Here is a 13,369-nt window from a genome sequence, read left to right as displayed (position 1 = left end):
ATATAAAGTAACACAACAGAAATAATTTTAAAAGGAGAAATCAAAACTATTCAGAAGAAATACCTAGTGTCTAAATCAATTCCCACAATTACATATTAAATTCAGCTTTTATTTTCCTGGTAGCCAAGACAAAAAGGGAAAGCATTTGGTACGATTTTTTTTTTTTTTTTTTAACAGAGGAATGTAAGTTTTCTTCTACTGACACATAGAGAATTACTTATGGCATAAAGCGAATTTGTGAAAGATTTAGATATGGTCTTAAAAAATATAAACAGACGCTTAACCTACTGAGCCACCCAGGCACCCAGTTGAGATTTTGTTGTAAATAAGTGAATTCTCGATTCCTACCCAGACATATTTCTCTGAGAAGGTAGCATGTTTACATGAGGTCCAAGTCCAAAAGTTCTCAACAACTAAAATGGGACCCAACAAAACAAATGAAAGAGACAAATAAAAATCCTGACTATCTATGGCTCCCATGTTCTCCCCAAACCCTCCTTTGTGCTTAAAACACTTAAATACTCAGTTGAAATGTCAGAGGTCTGCTCCAGAAAGAGACAAGTAACTACCTGGAAGTTATCTCCCAGTCATAACTTGACCATACCCAAAAGTGCTACGCCCCCTGGAAGGTGCAACTTAACAATCAGCTCCCCAAGTTAAGTGATGGCAAAATTACCCCCAGTCAGCTATACGAGGTTATCTGGTGGATGGAGTGACTTACTCTTCCCCATCTGAGCAGCCCAGACCATCGACCACGAACAGTGATTTTGGCTTCATTGATACTAAGACACGCTGTCTGAAACTATGTAGTCAACACATCTGGGGCTTCTTTTTTCCAAGTATTTGTTTATTTTTGAAAGGGGGGGAGGGAAGGAGAGACAGAGCACAAGCAGGGGAAGGGTAGAGAGAGATGGAGACACAGAATCTGAAGCAGGCTCCAACCCATGAACCGTGGGATCATGACTTGAGCCAAAGTCAGACGCTTAACTGACTGGGCCACCTTGATGCTCCTGTTTGGGGGGCTCCTAACGGCAAGAGGACAGTGCCTACATTTTGTTCCTCTGCTGGATCAGGCAGGATTGATCCCAATTCATCCACACAGAGCAAGTGACTTATATGGTGGCTAAAAAGAAGAGGAAAATCTTTTTTTTTTTTTTTTTAATTGAATCGACTACGTAACCGAAACATCCGGGCAGATTTGCCGAAGCGGGACCTGACGTTAGGCTCCCGGGAACAAAGCCTACAGCACGTTATCTACCGATAGTGCATTTTCCAAGTGCCTCAGGGCTAGTGGTAGAGCTCTCTCCTTTTTTATTTTTTTAGCCTATTTATCTGCACATCAATGAAAAGCTGACAAGAGACCAAACTTCAAACAGAAGCAAAACCTCAGGTGGTTCCAACCATGGACAGATGGACACGAATGAAAAGTGGATGTGACTCCTGCCTCACCAGGTGGAGGCTTCTCAATGAAAACGGCCTCACGAAATGAGCAGTTGGGCACACACTAGCAGACAGCAATGACAAGTACTTGGCTTTCACTAACCAACTGCCCACTTCCAGTTGCTAAATTTACTTTCAACCTATTTAGACAAAACCAGGGAATAGCAGAAATACGCAGTGTAAAAAAAAAAAAAAAAAAAGGCTCCTGCTTCACTCACCAGGAGAGAGAGTCACGTCCAAGCGCACGCTCTTCCACTGCAATAAACTGGAGCCATTGTAGTGCACCGCTCGGCCGTTGCTATGAAAGAAAGCAAAGGAAAGTCAAAGACAAGGCTCCCTGGCCAACACAGAGGCAGTTGAGTCACGAACGGGCCCAGGGGCTTCGGTGGCATCAGAGTAATTCGAAGAGAACTCCTAAGAGCTATTCTCTTTCCCTCAATTTGAATATACTTCCAACTGGTATTTTATACACTTTTGGAGATTGAGATTACAAGGATATTATTTCAGTATTAAACACCCATACCCACTACTTTTTTTTAATTTTTTTTTTTTTCTTTCAACGTTTATTTATTTTTGGGACAGAGAGAGACAGAGCATGAACAGGGGAGGGGCAGAGAGAGAGGGAGACACAGAATCGGAAACAGGCTCCAGCCTCTGAGCCATCAGCCCAGAGCCCGACGCGGGGCTCGAACTCACGGACCGCGAGATCGTGACCTGGCTGAAGTCGGACGTTTAACCGACTGCGCCACCCAGGCGCCCCTTTTTTTTTTTTTTTTTTAATAACAGCAATAGTAGCCACTTACTTATGGAAAAGACAAGTCCCCACTGGATTGGTCCAAGCCCCATCTCGTTTCTCTGCTTCTGTGGCAAAGCCAAAGGAAACTATTGGTCCCGTGTCGTCATCAGTATCTCCATAGGAAACAATTTCAATTTCCCAGTAAAAAGATGGGGCCTGAGGAAACACCAGAAGCGGGCAGGCAATCAGAGGGCTCAACTTGGGTTCCTGGAACTTGCTTTTTCTTTCAAATATGAAGGAAAGACGCGAGAGACCGTGTGACTTCTCACCTGCACTGGCAGTGGTGAGGTGGCATAGATAAATGTGCCCCGGGGCAGACCGCCCCCAGCGCTGGGGTCAGCCAGGAAGGTGACAGAAGTCAGGCGTGACGAGAACATGCAGGCTCGGACAGGCGGGAACACTCTCGAGGGGCTCCAAGTGATCTCTTTGGGCTGTGACGGGGGAAGGCGTCTCATTCAATACAACTGCAAACACAAATCTTTGTACCCCCTCAAAGAAGAAAAGTTTTTACCTTAGTGGCATTATAACACAGGTACAACTTTTAAGAACGTAGCTTGTTTTTCCAAAGGAAAACTTCTCTTTATTTAAAAACAAAGGCAGTCTCCATTGCTATGCCCAGCGCTGTTCTCTAGAAACCATCACTCTTATAGCTCTTTAACGGTTCACTCTGAAACTTACCTCTCTTCTCCTTCTATGCTTATAATGCCATTTTTAATTCCCTTCAGGATATCGCTTCTGTGATGAAAAACGAGGTTTTCATTCCTACATCTCTCCTTCTCCTTCCACAGACGCGTGCAGGCCCTCACCCCTGCCCTGTCTTCCTGCTTGTGCGATTACACACCAAGCTGCAGACCCATCAGTGGTCACAATTTTTATCCCTGTGACTTACTATTCAGCTCAAAGCCAAGAAGTAATATTACATTTGCTTTTTTTTGAAAAAATTGTCTTTTTCTTTCATAACTTTTAATATATCTCATCCTAAACTTCATGCTACTCTGTTGACAAAAGCACATTTTTTTAACCTGTGAGTTTTGTTTTTATCCTAAGGAAAGGGCTGAAAGATGCATACAGTGATGAGCTCCAGTGTCATTCATCAAATCACTATGGTGGAAACTAGAGACAATGCAGGGCAACAAGAAAAGCCTGCGTGGGGAAACTGAGGCACAAGTGTATGCTGGACTATGGAGTTACTGAGGGAGAAAAGTTAGATGGTAAGACGGTATGTGCAGCACAGCCCCGTGGTCATGAAAAAGTACAGGTGACCCATCACGTGGCTATGGTGACAATGTTAACCAGATGTTGAGATTTCAGGGGACACTTCGTCTTCTATACGTTTCTAATTTTTTATTTTGAAATAATTTCAAGTCTACAGAAAAATCACAACAGCAATTTTTGTACACTCTTACCTAGACGCACCGATTTTTCGAGATATAAATCACGTAACATACAATTCACCTGTTTAAAGTGTACGTACGATTCAGTGGTTTCTAGTCTACTGGAGTCGAGCAACCATCACCGCCATCAACTTTTTAGTGTTTCTGTCCCCCTAAAGCCCCCAGCCACTAGCAGTCGCTCCTCGTACCCCTTCCCCCACAGCCCCCGGCATCACCCATCTGCTGTCTCTAGATCTGCCTGTTCTGGACACTTCATACACAGGACATCCCGTAGCACGTGGTCTTTTGTGGCTGGCTTCTTTGGCTTGGCATGATTTCAGGTTTCTTCCCATTGTGGCATGTGTTACTACTTCATTACTTTTCAAGGCTGAATAACATTCCCTCGGATACACCCGATATGCATACACGATGAAGGCATTTTCGTTCATCAGGTGATAAACGTTTGGGTTGTCTCCACTTTGGGGCTATTACGAATAAGCTAAGAACATTCACCGAGGTATCAACTCTCAACACTTCACCACTTTTGCTTTTTAATCACCTCTCAGCCTCTCTCTACATACATATGCTTATTCCTCTGTAAGACAGACTATATAACTAAAGTTTTGAAAAAAGCTTTTCTTCTGTTATTGATACCTTAAGAAACTATTTATAAATGGAGTTCTGCTCCTTTGCCACCATCTTTCAATACTCAGGATGTCAAATCAATGTGCTCGGACATTCAAAGATGACAGCACGTCATCACGGAGTGCGTCCCTCCAAAGGGCTTTGTGAACGCTCGTTCTAAAGGTTACTAGCTTGCCGGTCGGCATCCTTTAACGCGGTGCGCTGTGGCCTCGCACGGCACGGGGCTCACCTGTCTCCGGTCGGCCTGCAGTGGAGGCGGTGGGGGCCGAGCGCAGTCCCGGTAGAGCATCCGCAGCCGTTCACACTGTACCTCCACAACTGCCAGTCGCTCTCCTGGAGGGGAATCCACCGCATGCGTGAAAATAAGTCCCACAACCCCCGAGAGAGTGCCAACCCTTCTGGAGTAGGGCTAAGGTCACAAGCGGCTTCCGAGAGCACTCAAAATTCTTACAGAAGAGCAAATATCCTGAGACAGCTCTGTCTACCACACACAGCTCAGCAGCACAGCAATGTGGCCAAGTGCACGTGCTCTGAAGTTGAGCTGCCTGGATCCAGAATCTGGCGTCATCACTCAGATATGTACCATCTCACTTCTGATAATGGGGGTTAACAATGGCACCTGTGCCTCACAAGGTTGTCACGAAGATGAAATGAAGTGACACAAGTGGAGCCTTTAGCCAAGTCCCCGGCACAGGGCGAACACGCGATAAATGGAAGTTCTATTCCCATTATTGAAATTATTTTTTTTTAAAAATCTAGTATCGGGGCACCTGGGTGGCTCAGTCGGTTAAGCGTCCGACTTCGGCTCAGGTCATGATCTCACGGTTTGTGGGTTCGAGGCCCGCGTCGGGCTCGGTGCTCACAGCTCAGAGCCTGGAGCCTGCTTCCGATTCTGTGTCTCCCTCTCTCTCTGCCCCTCCCCCACTTGTGCTCTCTCTCTCTCTCTCTCTCTCTGCCTATCAAAAATAAATAAAAATGTAAAAAAAAATAAAAAATAAAAAAAATAATAAAAAATCTAGTGTCTGAGGCACCCGGGTGGCTCAGGTGGTTAAGCATCCAATGTCAGCTCAGGTCACGAGCTCACGGTTCACAAGTTCAAGCCCTGCATCCGGCTCTGCACTGATGGTGCAGAGGCTGCTTGGGATTCTCTCGCTCTCCCTCCCCCACTAGCACTGTCTCTCAAAATCAATAAACTTAAAAAAATAAAAATAAAAACCTAATGTCTATTTAACATCTATGGGCAAGGCACAGTGCTGATGCTGGAGAATACAAAGATACATGAACCAAAGCTCCCATTCTGGGAGGACAGAGGAGATGTGTGCATGCATTTACACATACAAGAACGAACATGGTCCAAGGCCGCAGTATGTCATATGATCTAAGCACAAACACAGGCAGGGAGGAGGGGGTGATCACTTCATTCCAGGACCCAAGATGGCTTCATAAAGACAGCATTAAGTTCGGTCTTAGAAAAGACAGGGTTTCAATAAGCAGAGAAGGAAGGAAATTCCAGGTGGTCTGGCAATATGGGAAATGGTCTTGGAAAGTCGGGAGTCAGAGGTCTTAGGAGTACCTCGTTCGACACACAAAAATTAACGCGAAAATGGATCAAAGACCTGAAAAAACCTTACAGCTAAAACTGTAAAACTCTTAGAAGAAAATATTGGTGTAAATCTTCAACTTTGGATTAGGCCACGGCTTCTGAGATAGGACACCAAAAGCACAAGCAACAAAAGAAAAATGAGATAAAGTGGACTTCACTGAAATGAAAAACTTGGGTGTTTCAAAGGACACTACCGACGAAGTGAAAAGACAACCCACAGAACGGGAGAAAAGATTGATGTTATTATATCTGATCAGGAACTAACAGAGCTAAAATTGTAAAGAACTCTTACAACTTAACAACAAAATGACAACCCACTTAACATGGGCAAAGGATTCAAACAGACCACACCCACTAGGCGAACTCTAATCAAAAAGACAGGTAACACCAAAGTTGGTGAGGGTGTGGAGTAATTAGGACCCCCATACGATGCTGGTGGCAATGGAAAATGGCACAGCCACTGTGGAAAACAATTCCTCAAAATAGAAAGCAGTTCCTCAAAAGTTAAATGCAGGATTACTGTATCACCCAGCAATTCCACCCCTATATAGGCCCAAGGGAACTAAAAACATACATCCACATAAATTCTTGTATATACGTATTTACAGCAGCATTATTCATAATAGCCAAAAAGTACAAACACAAGTATTCGTAAATTCATCAATGAGGTCTATGCATAATGGAATGGGATTCAGCCATAAAAAATGGAATGGGATTCATGAACCTCTGAGATCTGCTACAACATGGATGAACCCTGAAAACATTATGCTAAGTGAAGGAAATTGGACCAAAAAAGGACAAATATTGTACGATTCCACTGATGTGAAATACCCAGAAGATGTAAATCCATAGAGACAGAAGGTAGATTAGAGATTATCAGGAGCCGGGGGAGGGAAAAAGGGGAGTTACTGTTTCATTGGCAAAGAGTTTGTATGTGGGAGGATGAAAAAGTTCTGGAAATAGATAGTGATGAAGACACAGCTCTGTGAATACACTAACACTTCAAAATGGTAAATCGTATGGTATGTGATTTATACCTCATTAAAAAAAAAAAAAAAAAGAGGTCCTAGGAGAAATAAAAAGTAGTCCAAGGGCACCTGAGTGGCTGTCAGTCAAGCGTCCGACTTTAGCTCAGGTCATGATCTCACTGTTCGTGAGTTTGAGTCCCACATCGGGCTCACTGCTGTCAGCATGTGAGCACAGAGCCCGGTTCCCATCCTCTGTCCCCGCACCCCCCCTTTCTGCCGCTCACCCCCTTGCACTCTTCCCCCCTTAAAAAAAGTAGTCCAATGGAAGTAAAGCACAGACGTTGTTTAGGATATTGGTGAGAAATTTATTGACTTATACCTCACGGACAGACACTTGGCACCTAATGCGACCCAATGATATGGATTAGAAGGCAACAGGAAAGAGGAGACAAAGACCAAACAGATTTAAAGTGGAGGAAGAAGCGAGGCCAGGCCATGGGGTGTGTGGCCCCTGTCCTTTCTTTACACCTGGAGTGGGACACACGTTCAGGCCTATGCTTCCCAGGGGACAAATCAAAGAGGAAACCATTCAGTTACAAGATTCATGAAGCCCGTTACATATGTATACTAGTCATAAAGAGCCCAGCTAACTTTGATAAACACTTTCTGATTATTATTGTTCAAATTAAAAATTTATTCCAAGAAAACTTATATACAAAATACCAGATGATCCAGGGAGTGACGTGGGCAACAATGTCCTTACAATAAAGCAGTAACCAGTGTCGGGCAGATATTTCAAGGATGATGGCTAGAATCCTATCAGGTAAGGGAAAAGCAATTCTTAGGGGGAAGAATGGCAACTACCTGGCGGGGGTGAGGCACATCTACCATAAGATAGGCTTAACACAAGAGGAGTTTTTACGCTATCTACTGTGAGAATAAGAAGTTTCTACACTTCATATTCAGGAAAGGCAAGACCGACTGTACTACAGCCAGAGTAACAAGCAAGAGCCAGAACTGGCTATTCCAATCCGTAAATGACAACTTCACAGAGGTAACTACGCTCAGGAAAGCCAGCCTCTCGGTGACAGCTCCATGCTCTTGAGGGCCACTCAAAGCAGGCCTTCAGGAAGCTAACTGTGACGTGGAAAGGCAAGATGCAAAAGCAGTAAAAGTTGGGAGAATAACACACATGTCTAAACACAAGAGAAAAAGCACCTGGCTTACGAAGCTGGTAATGGAAATGGGGAGGAAAGGGCTAAATCTCAGGAGCATTTCAAAGGGAGAATAGAACATGGCAACTGATTGGATATGGAAGGATAGGAAGGGGGGCTCTGTCATATTTGACTCCATATCTGAGCCTCAAAAATAGCCTGAGTATGACCCAAAACTGGGAAGTCAGAAAGGAGAGCTGACTCTAGAGGAAATAATGACTGGTTTTAAATGTGGGGCATTCATGAGGCTGGGGGTCCCTCCAAGAGAAAGAGCTGAGAGGCCTGGATAGCAAGGGAGGGAATGCCCACAAGCAGAAGCCACAAAATTGAAGGTGGGTCAGGCAAAGCTTAGAGCAGGTCGGGGGCCCCTCCCATCACAACTGCCCAGGGCCACCTTCAACTGATGATTCTGACTTTTGGGTGGAGCTCGGAAAGCATTTTAAACCTGCTTCCCAGGGATTCGTATGAGGTTTCAGAGTCTGAGGGGAACCTCTGGCTCAGGGAATGTGTAGATTTAACAAGGTAGGGAGAAGGAAACACACCTGAACCTGAGAAGTTCTGGCTTCTGCAAGAATAAAAGGTGGGAATTCAGGGGTTTCTATATGCTTTTTCTTCAGTACCAATAGGTTTCCTATGCTATTTCAACCAAGGGATCCAGTTAACTTCACAGAAATATTTCTTCATGGGAAAAATCTCTGTAGCATAGTGCTATCTGAGACCAAATGGAATTAGGTATTCTTTTCCTTGGATTAGAGAAGCTATAAAATTGAGATGGGGTAAGTCAACATGACAATGGCCAAATCTTCTGCTTCATTCCAGATGAAGTAAAATACTGGAAGAAATTCATTGAAAAAAATTTTTTTCATTTGAAAGATTCAGATAGTGTGTATAAATTTCACATGACATTTTCATACACAAAATAAAAAATCTTGATACGTTAAAAAATAAAAATTGAAGAATTCTTTCCCTTCTACCCACCATCTTGAATCATTTATTAAATGGCATTTGTTGTAAGGACAATCTAAGACTCTCTTGTGGGCTAGAAGAATCCACTGTAACCCAGATGTAATCTAAACTACAATCCAAAGTAACCCAGGTGCAGGGTAGGTTTGTTGACTATTCAAGGGTAAAGGACTGAGAAGCCAGCAAACTTTCATATGTACTTTAAACCTCAGAGCTCTTTCTGGTAACCTGATAAATGAATTATTAAGTACAATTGTATTTGACATAAGACACCATTTTCGGATATAAATTGACGTGTATAAGCTCACAGTCTTCTCTTTTGTGGCAATAAGTACTTCCTACCTATTTCTATCCAACTCTTTGTGACAACAGAGTTCTTTTCCATTAGGGAAAATGGGTTAGGTGGGTTATTGTTAAAGCCATTTGAGACCACTGCTCCAAATTACGACAACTCTTAGCTTATACATGAAGTACCGAAGTTAATCTCACAGATCAAAACTCCCTTATTCTATGAAATGTATAAAAGGATACTCAGAGAGTCCTACAGAAAAGTGACTGATTTATTCAGCAAGTATATGCTTGCTAAAAAATCACTAATGTATGTCTTACGATGCAACCTAGGCTAAGAACATTAAAAAGCAGAGGCAGGGAACTAAGGCCCAACCACAAGTACAAAGCCAAGTTACGGGCAAACATTTGGTCACAAGCAATTTCCCCTGAGAAGCCTAGCAAATTCCTTTCCTTCTGTCCTTATTCTTATGCTCGGGGTCTCTCTGAGGTTTATTAACTGGCTCCACAGCACTATCCTTAAAAAAGGAGGAAAATTTGAAGAGTAAAACACATACAGAATAGAGAGAGCAGAGACCAACCCACAGAAATTGGTGCCACGTGAAAAAAGACAAAAATGTAAGGACAGCAAAGAGATTAGGGAGTGTCTGAAAAAGCAACAGAGAAATGAGAAATAGTAAATAATACGGATAATAAAAATGACTCCCCCAACACACATGAAGGATAAAACCAAAGCCATTATGGAAGTTAAAGGTGCTCATTTATTAGTTACAGTTTATGAAAAGGCCAGCTCTAGAGCACTGGAGGACGCTAATCTAACTGGGAACAATTTCATGTAGAGTCCAATTATATCCTTGGGGACAAACCACACGTCTTCCCTTAAAAACACCCAGGCCAAGGTCACGATCTCGCGGTCCGTGAGTTCGAGCCCCGCGTCGGGCTCTGGGCTGATGGCTCGGAGCCTGGGGCCTGTTTCCGATTCTGTGTCTCCCTCTCTCTCTCTGCCCCTCCCCCGTTCATGCTCTGTCTCTCTCTGTCCCAAAAATAAATAAACGTTGAAAAAAAAAAAAATTAAAAAAAAAAAAAACACACCCAGGCCAACTACCCATTTACAAGACCGGTGAAGACAAGAGGACACATTAAATGACACCACACAGATACAATCCACAGAATCCAGAATGTGGGAAACCTTTCAAAAAAATAAACTGCAAGGCAAAAAAGAACATGATGAGGGGAATCTAGATTTTGAAAGGAAATTCAAAGACATAGCGGCAATGAAGTTACAATGTAAGAATTTTATGTGGATCCTGATACAAACAAATACAGAAACAAGTATGACTTTATGAGAAAATTAGAAAGTTGAATGCTGACCAGATAATAATATTAAATAACTACTGTTAATTTTTCAGATGTGATAATGGTATTGTGGTTATTTTTTTAAGGGTCATTTTTTAGGGGTGCCTGGGTGGCTCAGTCGGTTAAGCGTCTGAACCTTGGTTTCGGCTCAGGTGATGATCTCAAGGTTCATGAGACTGAGCCCGGCATCAGGCTCCATGCTAGCATGATGACAGTGTGAAGCCTGCTTGGGATTCTCTCTCGCACTCTCTCTCTGACCCTCCCCCACTTGCACTTGCTTGCTCTCTCAAAATAAATAAACTTTAAAAAAAAAAAAAAAGAGTTGTGTGGCGGGTAGAGGGGGGAGGCAACTAGATGGCTCAAACGGTTAAGCGTCTGACTTGGATCAGGTGATGATCTCATGGTTCGTGGGTTCGAGCCCCAGGTCAGGCTCTGTGCTGACACCTCAGAGCCTGGAGCCTGCTTCCGATTCTGTGTCTCCCTCTCTCTCTGCCCATCCCCAACTCATGCTCGCTCTCTCTCTCTCTCTCAAAAGTAAATAAACATTAAAAAAAAAAAAAGTTGGTCTTTTTTAGAGACACATACTAAAATATTTAAGAGTAAAAGGATATCTAAAAATATAATCCAGGAGGGTATAGCATAAATGAAACAGGACTATGAGTTGTAACTGTTGAACTTGAGGGTTCATTATATTAGTGTACCTATTTTTGTGTTTGTTTAAACTTTTCAACACACACACACACACACACACACACACACACACACACACACACACGGATGTTAGTGCAAACTCCTGACTGAATTCAAACGTAGCCAGTGACAATGGTCAGAAAGTATCTGCAGCCTTATGGGTTCATAGATAGTTCTAGCAAGGAAACAAATGCAATGAAATTAATGGAGGACACTGACATGGTCCTCAAGTTAAATTTAAAAATGCTGGTTTCCAGGGCACCTGGGTGGCTCAGTCGGTTAAGCGTCTGACTTGGGCTCAGGTCATGATCTCACCATCCGGGAGTTTGAGCCCTGTGTCAGGTTCTGTGCCGAGAGCTCAGAGCCTGGAGCCTGCTTTGGATTCTGTGTCCCCCTCTCTCTCTGCCCCTTCCCTGCTAGCACTCTCTGGCTCTCAAAAAGAAAATAAAAACATAAAAAAAAATTTTTTTTTTTAAATACTGATTTCCTACTTTGCATGTAGTAAAAGCTGTTTACATTTCTAGATCTGAGATAAAAGTTGTGATAAGTGCTGTCTGCAGAGCTCAGCAGTTTGATGTGTGTGTGTGCGCGTGTGTAAGTTCATGCACGTATACACAAATGTTAGCATTCCATCATCAAATCGGAAATGTACTGACAAACTCAATAAAGTCGGGTGGAAAGGAAAGCCACAGGTACTTACCCGCACTGCACTCCTGGGCTACTAGGTTGAGCACTTCAACAGCTGCGGGACACTGTTGTATGAATTCTTCACAAAACAAGCTGTCTTCTAAAAGCTGGGCCATGACCAGGCATGCTCTTAATGTTAAAAGATTTACAATATTTCAAGGTCATCAATGTTCATTCTCTAACAAGTTAACTGTGAAAAGCATTTCAATCAATTCTGTCCCGTAATTTACAAAAAGATTCACACTCCCCATTCCTCTTGCTTTTTTTTTTTCCACGCTCCCCCGAGCTGGAGTGGTCTAACTTTCCTTGTGCCCCACAGTAACTGACACTGCCGACAAGCAGAGAGGGGGAAAGCGGTTGCCATCTCTCCTAAATGCAGACACAGAGTGCCACGCGAGAAATCAGCATCATCTCTTAACAATGCTTCCTCATCTGTGCTCCTCGTGCAGTATTAGTGTTCTGGGAACGAGAGGGACCCAAACGCTTGGAAAATCTGTATGCTGATCTGTCACCTACTTCAAAATGCATCTTAGAACCTTCTAAGAAGTCCCATCGCCAAAAGAGAAACTTGTTGCCGTTGTTTTGTGCCAAATAAATGCATTCGCAAGAAAACGCTACTCTTCCTTCTGACACCAACAGTTGAGGGCGTTCCCTAGTTTTCTCATCATGGGTTTGGAAAGCGACAGACCAGATGTACGCTAATGCGGCCCAACCCATTTACACAAGGTAGAGTGGCAGAAGGATTCCCGGGACAGAACAAAGTACTTTTACCAAAGCAGAGCGGTGGAGCCTTAGGCACACTTTCCATAGACCACATCTTGATGGCTTACTTATATTCTTAGGGGAACAGCTAAAGTGTTTCAAAGTGTAGAAATTACACAATGCAACAGAACTTGCAGAAATTGGGGAATGCGACAAAAAGGTAGTCAACAAAGCTCAAGACAATGGTCTCCGTTCTCACGTTGGCATGGACTTCACCTGTGGACCCACTAAGCCGGGAGTGGAGTCCCCCCGCCCCGCCTCTGTGGCCTGGGTGCTCACCTTGTTCTTATTTCAGCCAGGAGCCGAACGACTGCCATCACAGGAGCTGACCCATCTCCTGTTGCAGGAAGTGAGGTATGAATAGAGAGACTTCCCTCCTGAGGAAGCAACATGGACTGGACTGCCTGTACTACCTTCTCAGTAATGGACAGTTTATGAAGAGGCAGTGCCTGATGGTGGTGGGGGGGGGGGGGCATGGCAGAAAGTTAAATTCAAGTAGTTAGTTTATAAGAAATGAGGGCATTATTATCTGGAGTTAATTCTCACAATTTCAGTTAAAAAAATAAAATCACCATACAGAAAAT

The 13,369-nt window shown here is 43.5% G+C and overlaps 1 protein-coding gene across 10 annotated transcripts in view; it reads right to left on the bottom strand.

Moving 5' to 3' along the window:
- The window catches only part of HECTD4 (HECT domain E3 ubiquitin protein ligase 4), a 193,090-nt gene that overhangs the window by 42,514 nt on the left and 137,207 nt on the right, over positions 1 to 13,369 (bottom strand). For all 10 annotated transcript variants that reach the window (XM_030336783.1, XM_030336784.1, XM_030336789.1 and 7 more), the window contains 6 exons: positions 13,065 to 13,234; positions 12,037 to 12,152; positions 4,484 to 4,587; positions 2,506 to 2,667; positions 2,244 to 2,392; positions 1,659 to 1,738 (listed from right to left, as the gene is read on the bottom strand). In XM_030336783.1, coding sequence (XP_030192643.1) covers positions 1,659 to 1,738; positions 2,244 to 2,392; positions 2,506 to 2,667; positions 4,484 to 4,587; positions 12,037 to 12,152; positions 13,065 to 13,234 — 781 coding nt within the window. The remainder of the gene's footprint in view (positions 1 to 1,658; positions 1,739 to 2,243; positions 2,393 to 2,505; positions 2,668 to 4,483; positions 4,588 to 12,036; positions 12,153 to 13,064; positions 13,235 to 13,369) is intronic.

The sequence above is a fragment of the Lynx canadensis genome, chromosome D3 (assembly GCF_007474595.2).
Source record: "Lynx canadensis isolate LIC74 chromosome D3, mLynCan4.pri.v2, whole genome shotgun sequence".
Classification (NCBI taxonomy): Eukaryota; Metazoa; Chordata; class Mammalia; order Carnivora; family Felidae; genus Lynx; species Lynx canadensis.
The sequence above is the reverse complement of the archived record's forward strand: the minus strand, read 5'-3'. Positions and strand labels throughout refer to the sequence as shown.